We start from the raw sequence: 24,301 nt of genomic DNA, 5'->3' as shown, positions 1-24,301 counted from the left end.
ATGCTAGATTGCCTTCTTCTATCTACTAAAATGTGGTCAATTTCATTATGTGTTTTTCCGTCTGGTGATGTCCAATTGTATTTATGAACGTCGCGATGTGGGAATTTTGTACTCTTCACGTAGGCAATAAGAAAGCTAAGATTAAAGAAAACAAAATACAAAATTACTTGAACACAAACATTTTTGATTCACGAGATAACAAACGCTACTTTATTTCAAGGGAATACTGTCTTATCATACACAAAATCATTTTGTGCACATTCATGTTATGTTTAGATATTTCCTATGGAAGCAATATGACGCTCAACATTACACTTGATAATAACGATTTAAGTCTAACATTAGTACCTACTTGTCTTATATTTTCCGGATCTAGTACGAGTCCGATAACAACATGTCCACTGTTGTGGTAGTCTCCGTATAATTCATTGTTTATTGAAAGCTGGGAAGCTTCTGCGATATTCCCTAATATATCAATGCCCTGTTCGTTTGCTAAAGAAATAATTCCTTGACAAACTACTCCATCCTGGAAAAAAGACAAAGTTGTATAACATTACAGCCTTATATTACAAAGATTAAATTACTTCTGTCAGCTAATATTAGTATTAACCAATCGAGAATAGGTTGGCTACTACTTCTACTCCTCCTCCTCCTCCTCCTAGTACTACTACTACTACTACTACTACTACTACTACTACTACTACTACTAATAATAATAATAATAATAATAATAATAATAATAATAATAATAATAATAATAATAATAATAATAATAATAGTACAGTACAGCCCGGCAAACCTAATCAATTGTAGACTGTGAGGGTGAAGAATTACCGAAAACGTCAAATTGTACGAAGAAAGCGACGAGAATTCCCAACGCTTAATATTTCAAAGCATATTACTATAATGCGAAACTTACAATTAGGTACAGCTGCCAACAATATAAATGGAATGATAATCGTGATTGACAGTGGCTACCTGACGTTCTTCAGAAGCTTCGATACTGAGAAGGTGAATATGGTAGATTGGATCTTCCACCAAAAAAAAAAAAAAACTGTAACAAAATTGCTTATACTGTACAGATCCAGAAATTAGGGTCACAAATAAAAAAAAGAACAGAAATCGCAAATAATAATAATAGTAATAAAGTAAAAGAAATATCGTAACAAGTATTTGAATAGATTAAGAAAACATTGAGACATTCTTAGGTATAAAGGTTTACCATAATTACAATAATGCAGTGATTAAAATGAACCTATACTGTTACTAAATCGGAAATTACTAGTGTACATATGAATAGATCACAACAGATACAATTCACCGATCAAAAAAAAAAAAAAAAAAAACTGATGTCAGAGTTACATGAAATGCCGAAAAATCAGGAGTTGAATTTGCGGGCTTCTAGTAATAATAATAATAATAATAATAATAATAATAATAATAATGATAATAATAGCAATGCAGCATAAAGAGTGTGATCTTCCAAATAGAAAATATCGAAGGATTGTGTTTTATGAAAAATCAGATCTGCTATTATGTTATGATCAAAAAGTTTAAAGAAGTTTTACGGAAACACATTTCCAAACGTATGTTAAAAGAGGAAAGTAGGATTTTGTAAGGAAAACCAACATTTTGATTTGGGACTACATCAGATAATGTAAGGATATGAAAGATGAATATATATTTCTAAATTTTGTATGTACGATTACTACCCCAACATTTATATTCTCGGAAGAAATTAAGTTACTTTATTATTTCTACAAACTGTAAAAAATTCAAACTTGCTATAATAAGAAAGTTTTAAAGTTATTTAAGTGGAAAAGTAATATATAATATTAAAAGTTTCGTTTAGGTGTGATATCATTATATATCTTTAGTGATACAGGAACGATAATTCTAGAATGAAGAACCATTCTATGCTGGGAAATATGCAAGACAGATAAGCAAGTAGTATCGTCACAGAGTTTTTCACTTCAAGAGATTATTATTATTATTATTATTATTATTATTATTATTATTATTATTATTATTATTATTATTATTATTATTATTATTTGAGTTTACAAAATGCGAAAATTAAGGTTTGAATATTTATATTTTCTCTCATTTTTTATTCGAAATTCTATAATTTTAGTAAGATGAATTAGTATTTACAAACAGAAAAATTATTGATCTTTACGTTTGTGGAGTAGAAAGCAATTTAGTTTCATTCCAGTGTTGAATTCCACTAACAGATCACTATTTTGCATCTTAGCATTATTCCAACACCGTAATCTCAACAGGACTGCAAGTAGTCTTTCAAACAAGGGTGCCATCTATAATTACTTCCATACGAACACATGGGGAACAGATTATATAGGGTTTTCATAAAGTCTGGACGGATTTAATTCGCTTATAATTTACATAAAAATGCTCATATTGAAATCAAATAAAGTGCAAACGGTAGCGGAAGGATTAAAGTTTTACCTGCAATCTGCACCAGCTCAGTTCATTCACCGCCACACCTCCAACTTGGCGCAGAACCGATTAATGATCCATACAGTACGTTTAAATGTAACTTCTATTTTTGCACATTAGACACAATTATCTGTTCCCTGAATGAAAGATTTCAACAACTGAAGCAGCACAGCGAAATATTTGGATTTTTTTATGACATCCATCCAATAACGGACAAATAGTATTTAGTAAAGTGTGGACCACTATTTATGCTGTGAGTGGATTCCAGCACCGCCTACGTGAATGTGTGGACGTAAATGGCGCCCAGTTGGAGGTGTGGCGGTGAATGAACTAAGCTGGTGCAGATTACAGGTAAACATTTAATCCTTCCGCTACCGTTTGCACTTTATTTGATTTCGATAAGAGCATTTTTATGTAAATTATAAGCGAATTAAATTCGTCCAGACTTTATGAAAACCCTGTATATTTTTTATGCTTTCGATCATCTCCATCAATGAAATCGATTTCTGACTTTAGGCTTTATGTCCTGGTCGAAATTGAGAATGATTTCAACTAGTTCTTGAGATTTTCACTCCCGCAGTGGCGACATAAGAGAGGGACCAGCAGTACCAACGTGAGGCCCTCATCGATAGCTGAGGCATATGAACAATTGATCGTTATTCAATGTAGGATCTTGATGGTACTTGGTGGTACAACTGTTCTGTTCATCAAAGAACTTATTAGTAGAGGAGTTGTATTACTGAAGGGAAGACTGTTCAGTATCTACAACTTCATACACTATCGTAGTCCCAAATATGATCAAATGAAAACCTTTATTTTCAGAGTTATTAGCCACCAGATTTCGGATTGGTACTTACCAATACTGTTACTAAACTTGTCAGTCTTACAACCACACCAAGTTTGACCGACATCCAACGTGTTTTATCGATCCTGATTTCATTTTACTAAACCTAAACCCAAAGTTGGTTAGCAGCTTGAGAATCAATGGGTGTGTATCATAATAGTTCACAAACGTTGTAAGCTCCACGGGAGCTATTATCATGCCAAATTTGATCAAGATTGGTTAATATCGTCGATAGAATTCCACATACAATGCTCTTTCATTAACTAGAACCAGAGATTAGATGCTCAATAGCTCAAGTACCAAAAGCTCACATAACATAATATTTCATATGTATCTTTAATTTATCACCTACTATCAATATCCCTATATTGATCAAGATTGTCTAAGTTCCATCAGTCAAGTTTTAAAGAAACTTCTTGATTTTACCGAGTATAAACGAACTTCACTGTCAATAACTCGAAAACTACAGATGCATACAACATAATATCATCCTCTACCACACCAAGTTTTATCATGAATCTGTTGAATTTCGTTCATTGTGATTTAGTGAAATTTCTTCATTTCACCAAGTCCAAACTCAAATTTTGTGGTCAATAACTCGAGAACGAATAGTTTGAACAACAGAATATTTCAGGCGCACACTAAGTCTATTATGATGCTAATTTTTCTCAACATCGCATCGCTATCGCAGATAGTATTCCACGTGAAATTAAGTTTTACCAAGTCAAATACCAAATTTAACGGCCAATGACTAAAGAACAAATGCTTGAGCGTCAAAATAGTTCATATGTGCACTAACTTTTCACCTTCTATTAGCATCCTCACTTTGGTCAAAATTGGAGCAGTTGCATCAATCGTGCTTTAGTTAAATTTGTTAATTTTACAAAGTTCAAACATAAACTCAATGGTCAATGTCTTGGAAACTAAAAATGTCAATATCTTGTGTACACCATAATAATTTCTAATATATTCGAATGTTTAGAAATATCGTCAACTTTTATAACCATATCAAGATTGGTCAATATCGGATGGCTCTACGGATCGTGAATTAGTGACATTTCTTCATTTCACGAAGTCCAAACAGAACTTTCCTGGCCAATAACTCGACAACGAATGATCTCTATACCATAATATTTCGCTAAGTTGCATGAGGTAAAGTAGTGGAGATGGAATTCGTATTGTCGATAGTATACAGCTTTTAATAATCTTTCACTAAATCGAACCCACAATTTGATGGTCAATAACCCAGGAAACAATGCCTGTACACTAATATATTTCATAAGTGTACTACTCTTAAAGGTCTATAGTCATCCCAGTTTTTGAGAAGGTTTATGAATTCAAACGATCTAGTACACTACATACTTATCTGCTATTATATTTTTTAAAATGAAGAATGAAAAATAAAGCTATATTCATGATGGTGGAATGTAGCATGGCGGTGGTGGTCACTTGAACTGCCCCTGAACTTGAACCGCCCATAATTCAACTTACGTTCTTGGGTAAAGAATGTCGGTTGTCTCTTGGCCCTCTCTTAATTGCAATGGACAATATTTCAATATATGAAAAACATAACAATTTTTAAAAAAATCTCTGAAGCGTTGTATTGTTCTGCGTTTTATTCTTATTTTGCTTAAAAATACATCTTCATTTACATTGTTTAAACATAATGCTATCATTTTGGACCAATGATAAAATAACCTCCGTGTATCACCAAAATTCATAGTGTTACTGCATCCTGTTGTTAAAGTTCAAGTTACATTATGTGCGTTTAGTTACTAGTACAAAGCGCCCTGCCCACTTCTCTAGTGGCAGTACAGAAATAGTCATCGGAGTTAAGAGGCTGTTCAGATGAACAACATAAACCCAAAGAACAGCAGTTCGAACCTAGTTTAGGGACTTGCACCTCTACCGGTTGCAACTGCAGAGTGATCTCTGTCGTTCAATTTCCGATAATGAAGCATACTCTAAAGTGAATTCAAGTACACTGAAGAGCTTGGAAGTTTGTACTTTCCTCGAAGTGTCCATGTTCGTAAATGAAATTAAATGATTTCTTTTTCAGTTTCACTTCCCCAGAGATACCGTGTAGGCTAAAGGAGACGGTGATGATGTGACGGAAATGGATGAAATGGTGGAACAAAGAAATTGAGAGTAAACAGGAGAGCAGTGAGAAGAGCCATGTACACGATGTTTATTCACCAGAAAGCTTACTTAGCACAAGCAGGGAACGAACTATAGACCTTATGCACCCTAGATAAACGCTCTACCACTGAATCTGGGTTCGTATTTTTGTCGTACATATTAATTTGATTTGATTTGATTTTAGTTTAGTGTCCCGTTCAGCAGGGAGGCTATATGACACGTGGATCTACTGATTAACGTGGAATCCGAACCACATGGGCTGCCGCCGGGAATCGAACCCGGGTCTCCCACGCCAAAGGCGCGTACGCTAACCGCTTAGCCACGATAGAGCTCTCGTATATATTAAGTACAATATTGAAGATTATTTGGGAAATTATGGATACACGTGTCTTGATAGAACTTAAGATCAAAAGTAAGGAAAATTGGCTAACCTGGACTTATTAAAATCTCGTACCGTTTTTGCTTTATGGAAATTAACACATAAACCTGAAATAGTAGTTAATTTATTAGCACTTATAGTCTTAGGAAGGAGATAAGGAAAGGATATAATTCTTTCCTAAGACGATGAAAAAAATCCCCCAAAATATTACGTATTTATTGGATCGAAGCTCCTGTTTAAGCGACTCGGTTGTTCGTTTATCCTGATACCTCGCCGATATGTCTTAACCATTCTTAACCAAATTAGACACTTTAATTCGAGAGCACGAACTAAATGTCATAAGTGGTCACATGCCCCGATTGGACATTCCATTGTGGAATAATCAGCGAAAAGCGGGATGCCCATAGACTTGAGCTTGGAAAAGCATTTGGCGCAAGAATTCTCATTATAAACAGCATTGAGAGCACAAGCTGAGTGTTGTACGGAATCGCATGTGTCAATCGGACATACTATTGAAGAATAAGGACCGAAAAACGAGATACTCATAGACTTAAGCTTGGAAAAGCGTTTGCAACGCGAATTATCTTCCTAAACAATGAAACATAGTATTTTCAATATTAGAAATAGGGCGAAGACCTTTTCGTTTTGTCCTGCGAACACAATGTTTTAAAGCTATTATACTTTTCACTGATATGCCAATTTCAATTATTTGCAAGTCGTATTCGTTCATTAAAACAATTTGTGCACTAGAAGATTCTATGAATAGTCAATATAGATCGATAGCCTCGTTCCAAATATTCAATTACTATATACTAGTTACTACTTTTCTTATGTGATGGTCAACATTACCACTGGGACGACTGATATCAACACTTCCAGTTTGGGTATAGATTTTAAAATAAACGGAATGTATTCTTGGTACTCTAAATCGTTTCCAAAAACTGCTTTTCGATAGCCCTTTCATTTCTTGTTCCATGCAAATCTATATTAAAAACGCAATCATTATTAAATTTCAACATCTTACGGTTTCTGTAAACTGTTACGGGTGGATAGAGTATGTTTTCTTGAGACACTGAATCGATTCCTTAATACCCGCTTGTGTGTTTTTTCTTTCTTTCTTTTCTTTTCTTTTTCTTTTCTTTCTTTTTTTTGTTCTATGGCTATCAACGTTTATTTCTACCTCTTCTGGTTTAAGTAGAGGGCTTATAGAGGAGACGGAATAAGCCTTTGGTACGCTGAATTGATTGCAAACGATCCCTTCTCTATATCTCTTTCTATAATTTGCTGCGATATGTCACGGCAGACAGACAGTCAGACGGACATTGGTGTTTTATAATACTTTCTACACTTGTGCGAAGCAATGTTTGGAAGTCGAAAACGAAATATTATTACTTTTAACACAAAACAATGAATAGTTTGTACATTTATTTTTATTGAAACAGGTCTCTTATATCCTTTTATCTTTTCGATAAAATTTTACTAATTACTTTGAGAAATACCCGAACCTTTATTCGTTTACTATGTGAAAAGTTGGAAAGATTATTCGTGTACTTTGTAAAATGATCGAAAAATTTTCCGTTTACTGTATGCATTGCTAGAAGAATATTATCTCATTAATTATATTCAAACAATAGAAATAATCGAATTACCTTACGAACTCAGATTATTTTGACATATACATCACTAATATAATTTTTCTCTTGCCAATGTATGTTCATATAAAGAAACTATAATAGCTTATGCTCCTTATAAAGAAAGGAAAGCATGAAATTTAAAAAAATAAAGTTTTCTTATATATCTAAAACAACTAAAACTTTTACTTACACACGATACATTTTGATTCTGCACTGCATTGTTAATCCAATATCTCCAGAGTTTCATATCCTCTATCTTAACAGCAGAATCTCCTAGATTCACATCCTGAAGTAAAATATAATATTAGCCATGGATTCCAAAAATAAAATATCGTGAGCATAATAAATATTAATATAACGGAAAGAAAATATTTCAATTTTAAAACGAGATATTACTTGATATTATACTCAACAAATGAGATATTTGCAACCCTACAAAATTTTCTGTTAGGTATCTTGATCAGTTCCTTCTATCTACTGATCCATAATACTGACGATCAATCAGGTTTCCTTAGCAATAATTGAAATCATCGAAAGACTTTAGCTTCTATCATTCAGTCCAACATCAACGACGTTGTATTATATTTAAATCTCAACATTTCTGCAGTTTAAGGATCTAAATATACCTTGATGGCCTTGATTACTTTCATCATTGCCTTGAAATGCATGTTTCAACTGGTAGTATGAAAGTAATTACAGTAGACTCACGACTATTCGACCTAGTCTTAGAAAAAAAGAAAAGTCATAAAACAGAAGCATCGTAATAAAATTACGAAACATATTTTGAACGCCTTGCTTATTTACATGAAAACGCTTTGTAATATTTACATGAAAACGTGACTTTGCCCCGTGTAAGCAGTCTATCAAGAACGATTTAATAATAATAATAATAATAATAATAATAATAATAATAATAATAATAATAATAATAATAATAATAATAATAATAATAATAATAATAATAATAATAATTTAAACTATTTTACTCATTTGTGTAATCGTTTATAAACGAACAACAACATATGTATTAAATAATGTATCTAAGAACTAGATCTACATTTTACGTGAAATAGATCTATATATGTACAGTGTGCATCATTGTATATTTCCTGATATTAAGTTAATAATTATAAAATTTATTTAAAATCCGTACAATATTTTCATTCATGGACTTCTTCTTTGTGTAATACATATTTTTAAAACTCACAATATCTTTCATAACAAATAGCTTGCGAAAAAGTCAGAAAATCTGATTAATGACCGGTTTTGATTTAAAAACTGTTTTAATGACATAATTGGAACAATATATTAGTAGTTACAACTCCGGCCTATTGGGCTCTTTTGCTATTCTCCTTATGCTTCCGTAATACTAGACCAAATAGACGGGAGTGTATTTTGTTTCTAATTCATCTCCCAAACTTTCGTGAATTTGATAGAGAAGTATGTTGGTTTAGGTTTAAGATTAGGCTTTAGACATATTTTACCAGGTTTGAGGATCCGTAATGACTCCGTAGAAGAGCCAGTACCAACTGTCCAATGAATAAGGTAGGGACACATTTCTACGATCTGGGAGATGACAATAAGAAATTGATAATGAGAAAGTGGAATGAAGTAGTTGAATGGAATAAACACGTGCTAGCGATGTGCGAGCAATATATCTCTATAGCCTATTATCGCAATCTATCTCTTTCTAGAAGCTGTCAACAACGTTGCGATACTTATGTTTCACTTGTCATTACTGGGTTCACAAGAAATGTCAACAGCAAGCTGTGACGTTGTAGAGCTTAAAGTTGCCAAAAACTATTGTAAAAATTATACTCACAAATACTTTCTTTTGTTTTAATGCATAAAGTTGATCTTTTAGTTATCCCACTTCATAATAGTATTAGCATCAACCTCTAGTATTCTCCTAATTTTCCTCTCATAATCATTCCCCGAATTGTTTATCACTTCACATTATCGACATTTTATCATTGCATTTCCGCTCGTCTGTCTTGTTTCTACCTTGCTGTGCCACTTAGGTAATTCAGATAATATAGCATTCTTCTCTATTTTGATTTATACATTTAAAAAAGTATATGCATGCATACACAGATCACTAAAACACGAGATAAAATAAACAATTGACCCGATCATAATCGCCTTTATTGCTAGTTGAGTACAAAAGTAGTTCATTAGATTAATGACCGAAAGATTAAGGGAGAAAAATACATAACGGAAGTAAAGTTGTATGAAGAAAGAAATATCAATCAAAGAAACATTTCTATGAATATAAAATCTATCTAGCATTGGAATATCAACATTTACCTGTAAGCGTGTGGAGCTAGGGCGTCCACTAAATCCTCTGCCAGAAATTGGGCTGTTTAACCTAGGATAAAAGCCAACTCTGATTGGCTCTGTCAACTCGTTAAGATCTCTAACACCATTTAGATTATTGCAAAATCTCTCAAAATTATACCTAGTAAAACATTAGAAATAGCATATTAAATTCCATAGGTAAGATAATTGTCAAAAATAGAATCTAATGAGTAGATTTTTAACAACAAGGATAATGCAAATGGAAAATATCATTAGGCATGTACAATCCGCGGCAAAAAACCTGCAACATGAGCATATAAGTTTATTGTGAAATGACGAAGTCTTTTGCCCCAAAATAAGTGTTCACGAAAGGAGGCCGAGGCTTATCCTGGCATGATTCGTTCCACTTAGACGTTATGTTCATTCCCTGTGCTGTTAGGCGTAGTTTCACAATAAACTTACATCCTCATGTTGCAGGTTTTTTGCCGTGGATTGTACAATGTGAAAGTAAATCTTTCATAACTCTAGCCTCACTGAAGGAATGAAGAACTTATTATCACAGGATAATAAATATCAAGAATCCAAGAACCAAATCTGACCAGCCGGTTGCGAAGATTATCTTCACCAACTGTAGGCGCAAGACTATAATAATAATAACTACTTCGTTATGAATTCCTGCATGAATGTCTGGCTTCAGTCTTCAAAATAGCTACGATTGTGTGGGAAGATATAAAACCTTACGATTCGTACTTATTGCATTCACCCTCATTCTAACTGAACTAGTACTCTACTTCCTCAAGCTTATGATGTTATAACGAGATAATTTGTATAAATTGATAATTACTTGTATTTTTGGGCAGAAAGTGCGCATACACAAGCACTATACCTGATATAGTGTTAATTTAAAAATAACAAAAGAAGAATGTTTTTAATATATGTAAAAAATATACATTATTATATATTTCGTTGCTATGTAGTTGTTGATAATTACCTAAAAAAAACATGTACCATTGGAAAGCAGTCTATGTGTATATTCGTCCATAAAGAATCAACGAATAAAACTGTTTAACACGTATCACCATTTTATAATTTCAGTATAAAAGGTGAGAATACAAGTAAATGTACTCACAGAAGATATTTTGAAGTGTGAATAATTACTACCACAAAAACTTGACTTAAATTATTAGCCGAACCAGGTTAACGGCTACCATTGGTAAGATCGTTATAAAAATTTTCGTTTGCCGAAACCCGGGACATTGTAAATTCAATTCCCGAAGTTAAGTAAGGGTGAATTTACTTCTGCAAAAAAGTTAATGACTACGAACTTGACAAGACTGAGGAGTGGTAGAATAATTTCAAGAAACATGAACGTGGAAACAATGGAAAAAGAAATCAGTGATAGTGATAATGGTGAACCTAGTACAGCACCAGGAACGACACTAGAAGACCGAATATTACTACTCTTAGAACGGCAAGAACAAAGCCGAAAAGAAGATATGGAAGCCATAAAGCAGACGATGGAGCAGAAGTCAGATGAGACGAAACAATTTATTCTGCAGGCGATGAATGACATCACCTCACAATTTGACGAAAAGTTGAAAAGAATATCTGAGGATTGTCAAGATAGTCACAGCCATTTAATCCAAGAAGTCAGTGGTGTAAAAAGGGATTTAGAAGCAATAGAATCTTCTGTACGTCAACAAAAAATCCAGATCACGGATAACTCCAATCAGATACGTGCAAACACGCAGTTGATAGCTATCTTACAAGAGGAAATTAGGACACTACAGATCAAGGACAACACGTACCCCAATAACACGATTAATGATCGTGTGGAATTCCCTTGCTCGCCAGAGATGACCTCGCCTTCACCCGTATCTGATGAGGACATTATCTTGGAAGAAAATCATCCGAGGAGTTCAGATGGGCGGAAAAGAGACGGTGTAACTACACATCACGCCATAGGTAGGAATTGTCACTCAAGAAGAACACGGAATGATAAAAGGAAGGTAAAGTTAAGCGTAAAGATGAGTGAAATACGTGCAATGAGTAAGTTCAGTGGTAAGTGTAATGAGAATGCTACTTCTTTCCTAGAAAGATTCCAGGATGAGTGCAACATAATGTGTATAGATAGATCACAATATATGAAATTAATCCCTCATTTATTACTCCCACCATGTTCTTTGTGGTTTAAAGCAGTACGAGATCACGTTAGTACGTATGAGGAGTTTAAAGCAGCGTTAATCGCAAATTATGAAAATGACTTTTTGCTTGCAAATAGAGATGCCACGATTAGAAACCAACATTTCAATCCTCGTTTGCACAAATCTGTTGTCGAGTTTGTTGTAAATACATACAATGAATTAAAAGTCGTAAATCCATTGCAATCAGAATCTAGAATCATAGCATCAATTCGAAATTTGTTACCGTTCAAGTTACAACAGATCCTGTTTTCTACACAGTGTATGAGTTTCAACCACTTACTAATGCTTGTTCAATGTTATGAAACTCAATACCATGCTCTGAATCAACAAGCAGGAGTAGGTAAAAGTAAAAATAATTCAGATCATTTTGTACCTGTTCGAAATCTAAATATCCGTAGTATGAACGATACGGAGCACCACATAAACCGAGTAAATTCAAGCAATCAGAACGAGCAAAATAGGCAAAGATATGTTGGTAATCAACCTAACCTAATCAATCGTGACAATAATTATGTCAGGTCATTCAACCGAAGTAGGCACAAAAACAATCGAAATACATGGCGAAATTCCAGGAATACAGCAAACTACGTGGACAGACGTAATTGGAGGTCAAGAGATGGCACTTCGTATCAAAATCAGAATCACGACGCAATACATGTACAAAATAGTACGGAACCTAATCATGATTGTGCAGTACAATGTACCTTATTAGAATCATATGCAAATACGAATTTAAGCTGACTACAATTGATGAAGTAAGGGTTAAACCCATATCAGCTATAGATTTTCATGAACATTTATTTTATTTTTATTCAATTTAATTTTCTTTAATTTTCATTAACCAATGATAATTTTCAAATGATTTTAATTCTCTCTTGTTAATGTGAAGAATTATAATTCGATTTGTAATTGATTAAAAGCAAAGGTTATTTATATTATATGAATTTGTGTTGAGAATTTGTTGTCAAAGATTATGTTAAGAATAAGGTTCATTATATCAAGCTAATTATCCGACAACTGTCTTCATGTACCATCTTATATGTTACTGGAATAAGATTCTTCTATACTCTGACGCCTAATGAATACAATGCATACTGTAAAATATCATTTTAAGTAATTACTATATAATGCGCCCTTGATCATGGTGACTCATGTTTGAAAATGTAATTGCTTCTTACTATTTTGAATTCGTACCCTTCGTTAGTTATATAAATAAGCGACGACGTTTTAATAATAATAAAATATATATATTAATGTAATAAAGGATAAATGATAAAGAAATGAAAGATTTATTATAAATATATTTATATGAGGGAAAATAAATAATGTTATCTATATGCGAGGGTCGATCAAAATGTAAAAGACGTAATTATGGAATATTGTTCTTATAAACGGACCAGTGGTTCTTAAATATAAAAGCCAAGTTCCCTTGTAACTTTTATATTCAGTCCCATCGTCGGGCGACATTTTATATAACGAGATAATTTGTATAAATTGATAATTACTTGTATTTTTGGGCAGAAAGTGCGCATACACAAGCACTATACCTGATATAGTGTTAATTTAAAAATAACAAAAGAAGAATGTTTTTAATATATGTAAAAAAAAATATACATTATTATATATTTCGTTGCTATGTAGTTGTTGATAATTACCTAAAAAACATGTACCATTGGAAAGCAGTCTATGTGTATATTCGTCCATAAAGAATCAACGAATAAAACTGTTTAACACGTATCACCATTTTATAATTTCAGTATAAAAGGTGAGAATACAAGTAAATGTACTCACAGAAGATATTTTGAAGTGTGAATAATTACTACCACAAAAACTTGACTTAAATTATTAGCCGAACCAGGTTAACGGCTACCATTGGTAAGATCGTTATAATGTTTAGTATAAGAGTTCTCGGCGGGGAAACCCTGGTCCGATTCCTAGTGGCTCATATGGTTCGGATCCCAAGTTAAGCTGAAAGTTCCCTACCATACACCTTCCTGATGAATGGGACGCTTACCACAAATCATTAATCTATTTAATTTCCGGTGTCCTAAACGCATATTCATTAAAGACGATTAAAAATAGTTTTAATATACGGTGTATTGACATTTACGAAATGAATAGTGCCATACATTTTTTTACACAATTTTTAATCAAAACACATACTTAATAACTTGAGCTTGATATGTCACATCTTCACAACGTCGTAAAGTGCAACAGAAAATGAACTAATCAATGTGTAATTTTCTCCGTTCTTCCGAGAGACAGCAGGGACGAAATCATTGTGATCGAAGAAAGAACAATTATGTAATTGGACAATTCAACGGATTTAAAATGTAAGCTTGCCCTCACACGTTGAAATTTCTATTCTTAATTTAATTTCTTGTGTTTATCTGTTCATCCGTTGTCAAAATAAATGTTTGTTATATATATATATATATATATATATATATATATATATATATATATATATATATATATATATATATATATATATATATATATATATATTCTACAAGCACAGGGGAGAACTTTAGTTTACACAACAAAATTGTAATGTACCCTTTTCTTAGAAAATAAGGTCAATTTTCTGTATTGTGCCAACGTTATTGCCAAACTTCTCGTGAACTCAGCAAAGTCAAGTAAAATTGAGATTGGTCAAAGGAATGATGAGTGATCGTTTCCGTACTCTTCAAATAATTTGGACATTGTTGGGTCCGCCTTGCGTCATGAGAACAGTGGAGGTGTTATTTCAAAGACAGAAGGAGTGAACCCTCGTTAGGAAAGTCGACCCTCGTTACGATGAAATACGATTGCTTCCCCCCCCAAAAAAAAAATTCTGAAGGAATCAACAATGTACGTGGCTGTAAGTTCTGTAAAGTTTCTCAAGACGACAGGCTAACACTTATGATCCTTCTGTGAGGTCTAGCGCCAGTTGACGAGAGAAATTGACTAATTATTTCTAGTTCTTATTGCCAAATAATTATTCTACTGAAGAATAATGATGCATAATAAATCAGACATAGTTCAACGACAGAGATTTATGTTGGTTTGAAAGATTTGCCATATTCAAAAGATTATTTCGTGATATGTTTGTTTATCGACTGAGAGACATTTGCCTATGTTGGGCAAACACTTTTTTTTTTTCGTTTATTCAACCTTTCAACTCAGAGTCCAACTACATTCCTTGTCACAATATTTTAGTCAATAACACTCACTTATTCCAAACACAACAACTGATTACTTCACGTAAGTACTATCTCAGAACACTGCACACCATTTACCCATATGGGACTTTCAGAAAGCATGCGAACCTGTTACACTGTTATATTGATAGTGATTGCCTCTGTCCATCGACTCATTTTATATCCGCTGTCCGGTTCATCTCATTGAGTTATGTTTATCGATTGCGTAAAGATTGTACCACCAGTTCAATGAGTGTAATTGCTCAAAAATATGTAACATTTAAGATCCCCATACTAAGAAAGAAAATATTTCGGAACATCTGTTCTTAAATATTGTTGTTTATTTTTCGATACAGTGTTTAGCTTCATTACCTTGATACTTATTTTTGAAACGTAACACCACCAGGTACAAAGACTCGAATGTGTAATTGATGAAGCATATGGTCCAGATTTCTAGTAGGGTAGAGGTTTATTTGCTTTGTATCTCCATTCCAAAGTAGGCTCATATTTCACAAGTTTGCATGAAAATGTGTACCTGAGGAAATCTTGCGTCCGAAGTACAGAATCACTTGCAAAAGAAAATATAGCATAGTGTCTTACTGCGTGTCGTTTGTTGACATCTCGAGTTGAGCCAAAGAAAGGACACTCTCTAGCTTTTACCTTAAAGTGTTTCAACCAATAAAATCAAATTTCAGAAGTGAAATTGCCACCCTAAGTGCTCGTACGCAGGCTCTTGATGCATAGTCTCCAAAGTTTGAATCATATGCACTACATTGGTTTGGATTCCACTTTAAATTGTGGTTTCACGTCTTATATAACATCGGAGCTGGAAAAGAATGATAAACCTGCTACGCAATGAACTAAAAGGGAAATTCTTGTTTAACATTTTGAAAAATTACACTAGAATCTCATGGAGGTAAACAAAGAATGCTTAATTACTCAATATATTATATACATGTAAAATCAATATACACTTAAACTGAATTTTAAATGTTAAAATAAACCTGGCTATTATTTGATGATGTAAGTAATAGAAGAGTTCCCCTCGTCTGTCTTTTCTCACTATCCACATATCTCCATATGGCGGATAGAATGCATGCCAATTGCCATGAAATTGGTTCATGTCTATGTCTTCTCGAAAATACGCCAATCTAGTTTCCTCAGCAGTAGTTCTTCCAAAAAAATTCCAATCAACAACTATAGGTCCTGTGGCCTACGTATGAGCAAACAAAACATTACAAGTTACATTATTATTTACCTTCCTTTAAATATCCTGATAATAAAGAGAAAACCCCACAGTATGTGCGTCAAGCTCATCTTAGTAATAAATGGTAGCGCTAATAGAAGACGCTACCTACGCTATTCGTTGTCTATATAACAAAATTATTGAATAAATGCATAAATAGAGTACGAGTTTCAGGTAGTTGATAGATAAATTCAAAACAAAAATTAACGAATAAATAACACTAGTCAACATGGTTTTGGCACAGAAATGAAAATACCGGATTCGAATACATCCTATCACGTAGAATTCGAATCTGTAATCAGTGTTTCTCCATTACTCTCAGTTTCCCCGTGACAGAGTGATTTCCGGGAAATTTTTTCTCATTTTTTTTTTTTTTACATTTTTGTATTTGTAGCTCTGGTAATATTAGATATATAAACACACAAATTATATTGTGTGTTAGCTTGGTTCATACTTAATAGGCCCTCTAAGTTTCACAGGAATCGCATTATTCTTTCTAGGGAAATAAACATATTTATATAAAAATATGCTGTGTGTACTGTTCATTTTACCATATTCATTAGTGCAGATAAAATCACATATAACTTCCACGAAAAATACAATAGAAGCACGATTTATACATCATTGGACTTCCAATAAAACATACTTTCAATGATGTATACACCATGTCGCCAGTTTTGTATCAGGGAATTTCTACAGGGATTTTGTGGAAAGTACCCTGCAAAAAGTAATTTACAAGATTTTTATCTCAACTTGCTATTTGTATATAGTGATACAAAAACGGGAGCTGCACTACAACATAGCTTTATGTCTAGTTAATAAATTATGTTAATTACACGTGAATCGCATTATTCTGTCTAGAGATATAAACTATTCTGTCTATTAATAGGTAATAAGGAACATACTACGCAAAACTTTTACCAAACACAAAAACCTAACGGTGACGTATTATTGTCGTCACATAGATGGATACTCAAATACAAGCACAAATACACGCATGCTTTCTGTGGAAAATAAGCCACTTTTTAATATTTTGATCTGGCAACAATGCATAAAAAATTGATGACTCACGTAGGCTGATGACTGTTGGTAGCGTTGTGTGACGGTCCGAGCTGAACGTATTTTAGATGTGGCCGCGTCTAAGTTGAAGTGTTTGTGCATTGTGGAGTTCGAATAGATTGTGTTGTGTGGCGATGCACTGAGTTAGATTACGTTTGTGCTGCTTCATAATTGATGGCGTGTAGATTCGTGTATGTATGTGTGTGTTATACATTACAGGATACAAGATATCGAGGAAGTGTGTAAATCACCCGGACAATTTCTGTTACGTATGTGGGAACGTGACATTTAAATCGCAACGCCAATGTTTGACTCCACTTGTGAGGAAGTGTTATCAGTTTGGTTGCCGTGTAGGAGACCAAGATAAGAATTTTCCTGCTCACTACATTTGTTGTACTTGCATGAAACGTCTCACTGGGTGGGAAAATTGTGAACGAAACATGAACTTCGCAGTACCGATGATCTGGAGGGAGGGATCTGGTGACAAACAAGTAAATCTAAGCACACAGTACAATACCTTATTTTGCCACCAGCAGTTAGGCCAGTTCCACACAGTGCAGAGTTACCTGTACCAGTACCTACTGCTCATCATACGGTAAATGAGGATTACGTACTTGACGCAACTACTGAAGTTCCCAATGAAGAAGATGATCCTACTTATGTAGGAAGCACATCTGCATTGGATCCGCATCTGATAACTCAGGTGAACTAAATTACCTCGTACGGGATTTAAATCACTAAGATGCACTCAGAACTTCTTGTTTCTAGACTTAAAAGCTGGAATCTGCCCCATTGTGACACTAAAATGTGTATTTTTCGATACCGTCATACAGACTTTCAAAACTACTATTCTCAAGAAAATGTTTTAGTGTATTGTAATAATGTCTGTGCTGTGATGGATACACTCGGACATGCACAAATACGTGCAGAGTGGAGATTGTTTATTGACTCTTCCAAAAGTAGTTTGAAAGCTGTCCATTTGCCCAATGACAACAAATTTCCTTCAGTGATTTTGGCTTATGCAACTAATATGAAGGAAACCTATGAAAACATCAAAATAGTGTTAGAAAGAATTCAGTATGAGAAATGCAAGTGGACCGTTTGCTGTGATTTAAAAGTTATTTCTTTGTTAATGGGTTTCCAGCTTGGTTATACGAAATATTGTTGTTTCTTCTGCGAATGGGACAGCAGGTACAAAGCGGAATATCACATCAAGAAGAAATGGTCAAAGCGTGTATTAACTCCTGGACGGAAGGATGTTGTTTATTCCTCACTGCTGAGCCCTGATAAGATCTCCTATCCGCATAAAGTTAGGGCTCTTCAAAATCTTTGTTATGGTATTGGACAAAAGTAATGCAGGATTTTGTTACCTCAAAGAAAACTTTCCTCGGATTAGTGACGCTAAAATCAAGGAAGGGATTTTTTAGGCCCCCAAATATGATGTTTGACTCGTGACCAAACATTTAAGGATCTCTTAATTCCGGTTGAGAAAGCAGCTCAGTGTTCATTTAAATGTTTAACAGAGGTTTTTTTCGGAAACCGGAAAGCTCCAAATTACCGTGAAATTGTGAGTGATTTCCTGCAATCATTCAAAGAAATGGGTTGTAACTAGGGATGTAAAATACCTGGGTATTTATTTCAGCGGGTAAATACCCAGGGTAAATACCCGGGTATTTACCCAAAATGGGTATTTTAGTGGGTATTTTATGTTTCAATTACCAATAAATGAATTTTATCGTTGTCAATGAAAAATATAATAGTCATTTGTATCACCTGCAACAGGAACACTAAATAACCACTAAATTAATAATTTTTTCTAGCAATTAAAGAATGAATTTGATATTTATTAAGTAACACAGTACGGATTTCCTAGCTACTTTTCATTATTTTTCTTTCTACTTACACTAGATTTCCTTCTATTATCCTTGGCAAAAAATAATTGTCCATCTACCCCGTAAATTCTTACCTTAGTGTGCCCCTGAGGCGTCCAACCAGTTGCACAGTATAGAATTCGATAGTGGACCAAACCAACATGAAAATATAAAATTTATGACAGAACATGACGATGACCAAAGAAAGTGAAGTCAGTTGTCACCAAACTAATCAAACACTATTATTAAGTATTCTGTCTGTCAGCAGTTCCTGGTATTAATGACACGAAATTTAAGTTCTTCCTTAGGTTCGCGTTTGATGAAATTGCTTTCTCCATTTTTCTCGATCTCTTGATTTCTGAAGTTAATGACAATTCTTCACTCACAGCGAGCGTCTGAAGCCTAGTGTTATTGACAAGCAAACTTTGGAGGCAGTGTAAATGGCTTCCTCATCTTGTTTTTCCAAGCAACTTTAACGAAATAGTAATCCTTTTTTCTTTGATATTTGTGTAAATAGTGCTTGCAAGTGATGTCTATGTTTGTATTAACAACATCAGTTACTCTTCCCAGTAATGTCTTTACCGATGGACATCCGAGGATGTCAGAACAAAGCAAATGGAGATGAGCAAGACAACCCAAAGATACTATATTACAATACTTCTGTTTTACTAATATTAAAGCTGCTCTCATGTTATACGCTTTGCCTCCTATGATTACTAAAATTTTTTCAGGGTTTTATTGTTTACAGAACATTCATGATCTCTTCAGACAAGTAATTTGCATCTTTTGACAACGCAATCAACAAAAACAGGTCCAGACTTTGAAATGACGAAATAAATGATAGATTCATTTCTCAAGTTACTCCAACCGTCACACTGTAAATGTAGATTTGGAGAATTCCTCTAATTTCATTTAAACTTCCCCTTGCATTTCACTGTATTGAGCATCCAAGTAACTTGTAACCAGGCGATACCTTGATGGGGAGCATACGAAGGACGAATTTTCTTTAAAAAATTCAATCCACAAAGAGTGACCAAGAAGTGACAGGGGACACCCACTAATGTGCTCGCGTTGGCAAGGCTTTCGTTCAACACTTCCTGTAATATACTTCCTGTAAGACTTCGTTACCCTTCTATGCGTCGGCATTTGTTCTAAGAAACGTCAATATTGAGATTCTATCAAAAATCCTAAATAGTAACGTTGATCCTAAGGAGCCATAAAAAGTTAAGGAAAGCCTGTACATTTGATGGAAATTGATGTAATGTTTTTTACTTCAGCATATTTTCATATAATACCTGTAAGTGCGACTACATCAAATATATCGAACTCATTTTCTCCTTTCATGACAAAACTACTCTAAAATGTCCTTTTAAGTTCGAAACTAGTAGACATAGGACACACTTTTTTCATGATTAACTTAAAGTCCATAATATTCGACTCGGAAAGATTTTGATAATTTTGGTTGTCTTTATTCAACTAGTTATAGCCTTTGATATGTAATGCTTTAGATACATGATCCAGCTTTCGTTTATCTTTTATTTATGTGTCGGGTGTCTCAGTTGTTTTCTGTGAAACATTTCTGAGAGTTTTAAAATTTCAAAATTTCACGTTTCAGGAAAAACTGTTGGATTGAAGGACTCTCAAAACATCTGTTCTCAAATGAAAATACACAATAACTTGAAGGGTTCTTGAAAATTGATGGCGTTTTGCAGACTTTACATTTAAAACTGGGGCTGTCTCCCAAACATTCAACACAGGGGGTGGCTTGAAGTCATACTACGATTTTTTTTAAGTCTTGGTGTAAAACTAATCCAAGTTTAAAAGCCGTTCATACCTTGGTGAAGAAAGGGCATAGATGGATATGCAGACCTATAGTAAAATAGCCCCAGATCAATCTTGAGACGACAAGTGGGCGGTAATGTTGGTACCCCGAGGAGATATTAATCCCTAAAGTTTCAAATTTGATTCTGATTCTCCATCTGATTTGTTCGTGAGCGATGACGTAAAATGTGGTGTGAATTATTTCTCAAGATTGGCTTGATCAACGTTGGCATAGGTATACACGAGGGCTTCGTTTGAATGTAACAACTCACCCCCACTATTTCCCCCTTTCAAAACATTCGACTCAATATTTTGATCTCTTTATCTATGAAGTTCTTCGAGAAAAATTATTTTAAAAAATAGGTTTTAGATATCGCTTTAACCTAGAATAACATATAATGTCCAAAATTGTACCTCTGGTGCGCCATGGTTAAAATTGCCTGCAAACCCGCACCGCACCTGAACGGGGACAATTGGTTATTATTTTGTATATTTATAGTGAATGAATGAGACATCACGCTCGAGAGACCCCAAAATACAGAAAAACGTCACCGGTACGGTTAACAATTCTTAAAACATCATAATAACTGAACTTTCGTAAAATACTCATTTTTTGGGTAGGTAAATTCAAAAGGGGTAAATACCCATTTTTTTATTTACCTACCCACTGGGTATTTAACCGACCCACATCTCTATTTGCAACATGTCCCGTAAAGTTCACTTTCTAGACTCCCACCTGGATTTCTTTCCTGAAAACCTTGGTGCTGTTAGTGATGAGCATGGGGAACGTTTTCGTCAGGACATTTCGTCCATGGAGAAGAAATACCAGGGACAGTGGAGTTCACAAATGCTAGCTGATTACTGTTGGACACTCAAAAGAGATGTTCCAAAAGCCAAACACAGAAGAAAGTCGATAACTAAAACATTTTAGTTAAGGTAAGTAAGTGTTCATTTATTAAGAAGATACCACTCACTTCTTTTGTATTATTTATTAAGTAGACATAAAATTATATTTTAGTGCAGTTCCTCTTTCTGTATCGCTATATACAAATAGCAAGTTAAGACAAAAAATCATATAAACTACTTTTTGGAGGGAATTTCCCACAAAATCTCTCTAGAAATTCCGTCATACAAAAAATGGTGACACGGTCTATACGTCATTGAAAATGTTTTATTTCAGATCCAATGAGGTATAAACCGTCCTTATATTGTACTTTTCGTGGAATTTTTTTTGCGATTTTATCTGCACTAATAAATATGGTAAAATGAACAGTACACATAGCATATTTTTACATAAATATTTTTATTTCTCTAGAAAGAATAATGCGATTCTTATGAAACTTAGAGGACTTACTAAGTATAAATCAGGCTAACATATAATATACTTTTTATGTTTATGTATCTAACGGTAACCGAGCTACAGATATGAAAATGGTAAAAATAAAAGGAAAATTTGAGAAGAAACTTCCCGAAAATCCCTCTTTCACGGGAAAGCTGAGGGTGATTGACAAAAACTGAATTGTACGCACATTCGAATTGTACGCGAAAAGTACTATTAGAATCAGGTATTTTCTTCCGTGTGCCAGAGAAAAACTATTTCTGTGGTCGACTTGTGTAATGTGTGTAATATAAACCCTTATAACTTTTAATAAAGCACAGTCTTAGCGTATAATGTGGGGTAGTTGCAATAAATATATATGAATTACTATATTTATATATACATATTTGAAATTACATAACTATCAATTTCCTTACTCTTCCGAATGATCTCTTCTTCCTCATAATTTGTCGTCGAGCAATTTTAAACACTCTAGAATCAATGAAATGTTCCGGAAATACTTCAGCAAAACAGGGAATGCGAAGATGTTTGGTATCCTCACGATGTAATATGGCTATAGTCAATGCATATGTATACAATAATGGATTAACCCTATCTCGGGCAAAAACAGCTGCTGATAAAAAGTCTTCGTAGCAAATGGAGCCTGTACAGAAAAGAGAGCAGAAAAGCAATTATTAGTTTTCTTGTGATACATAGAGAGCGACCATAGAGGTCAATACTATGTCTACTATTCCCTACGCTTTATGTTGTGGCTGTCCAAGATGTACTAGATTCCTGTTGTTGTAATGCTGTCAGCGCGCTCATTATTGCCAACTATTGGAAATATGTAACAAGTGAACTTAGTGTCCTGCTAACTTTTAACCCCTGTATCCTATAATCCTATATATATATATATATATATATATATATATATATATATATATATACTTATATTGGATAATAGGCACAATTCCATGATTAAAAAATACATAATATAACATATTTTAATAATTGGAGACAAACCTTGAAGCTGTCTCTATTTACATTTCCTTTTCTTTCTATCTTGGGGGAGTTAGGTTAAGAGCAATCAACATACATATTTTAAATCATTTATATTTGAAATTGTACGTTTATAACGAATTGCATGTTTTGTAGTATGAGTACTATATTACAATTTGATGACTGTTCTGAATAGAACACTCTAGACTAATGTTCATGTTCATGTTAATAAACTTTATATTATTGTTCGTCCCTCTTCATAAATAAAAACCTCCTTTTAAGCAAACGTTTGAGGGGAGTAACAGTGGCACAACACCAGACAATTTGCCTAAAATTTGATATCTTTGACATAACTTCACCCATAAGCTATTAACGTCACAAAAATAATAAACTAGTACTTCGAGTCACATTACGACCTGGAAACTATAGAAATTTCGAAGTATTTATATTATGTTAATTCCAAATATTACTTCTAAGTGTTCGTCCTCGTACAACGGTATTGTTATTACTTGTAAATTTTGGGCGTAAAGTATTTTATATATGTACTATACTGGTTAGATTATTCGAAGAAGAAGAAAAAAGGAAGAAGTTATATATAATGTCGATATAAAAACGGATATTCATATGTTTTAAAAGATTGTCGATAGGAGGTTGTCAAGAAAACAAGTTTAAATAAATGGAATTAATTCAAAAACGGAGTGTGTGTTATTTAATGGCTCAGTTTATATAAAAGAACCAGTGATTATTGTCCTATATGGTGCCGGAACCCAGGGAAGGGAAGTAAGTGATTGTGTCGTTCTGGAAGTATAGTAAAAAGCGATCAATATTGAGCCATATATTAATTGTACTC

General features: G+C 33.7%; 1 protein-coding gene across 1 annotated transcript in view; it reads right to left on the bottom strand.

Moving 5' to 3' along the window:
- The window catches only part of LOC145685257 (phenoloxidase 3-like), a 72,139-nt gene extending 48,325 nt beyond the window's left edge, over positions 1–23,814 (bottom strand). Inside the window, exons 1-6 of the mRNA XM_081757623.1 lie at positions 23,811–23,814; positions 22,890–23,116; positions 16,142–16,350; positions 9,761–9,911; positions 7,644–7,739; positions 353–526 (exon numbers count right to left, since the gene is read on the bottom strand). Coding sequence (XP_081613749.1) covers positions 353–526; positions 7,644–7,739; positions 9,761–9,911; positions 16,142–16,350; positions 22,890–23,116; positions 23,811–23,814 — 861 coding nt within the window. The remainder of the gene's footprint in view (positions 1–352; positions 527–7,643; positions 7,740–9,760; positions 9,912–16,141; positions 16,351–22,889; positions 23,117–23,810) is intronic.
- Positions 23,815–24,301: the final 487 nt, after the last annotated feature.

Source organism: Thermobia domestica, chromosome 5 (assembly GCF_964235325.1).
Source record: "Thermobia domestica chromosome 5, izTheDome1.hap1.1, whole genome shotgun sequence".
Taxonomy (NCBI): domain Eukaryota; kingdom Metazoa; phylum Arthropoda; class Insecta; order Zygentoma; family Lepismatidae; genus Thermobia; species Thermobia domestica.
This window is presented reverse-complemented; position numbering and strand designations above follow the sequence as displayed.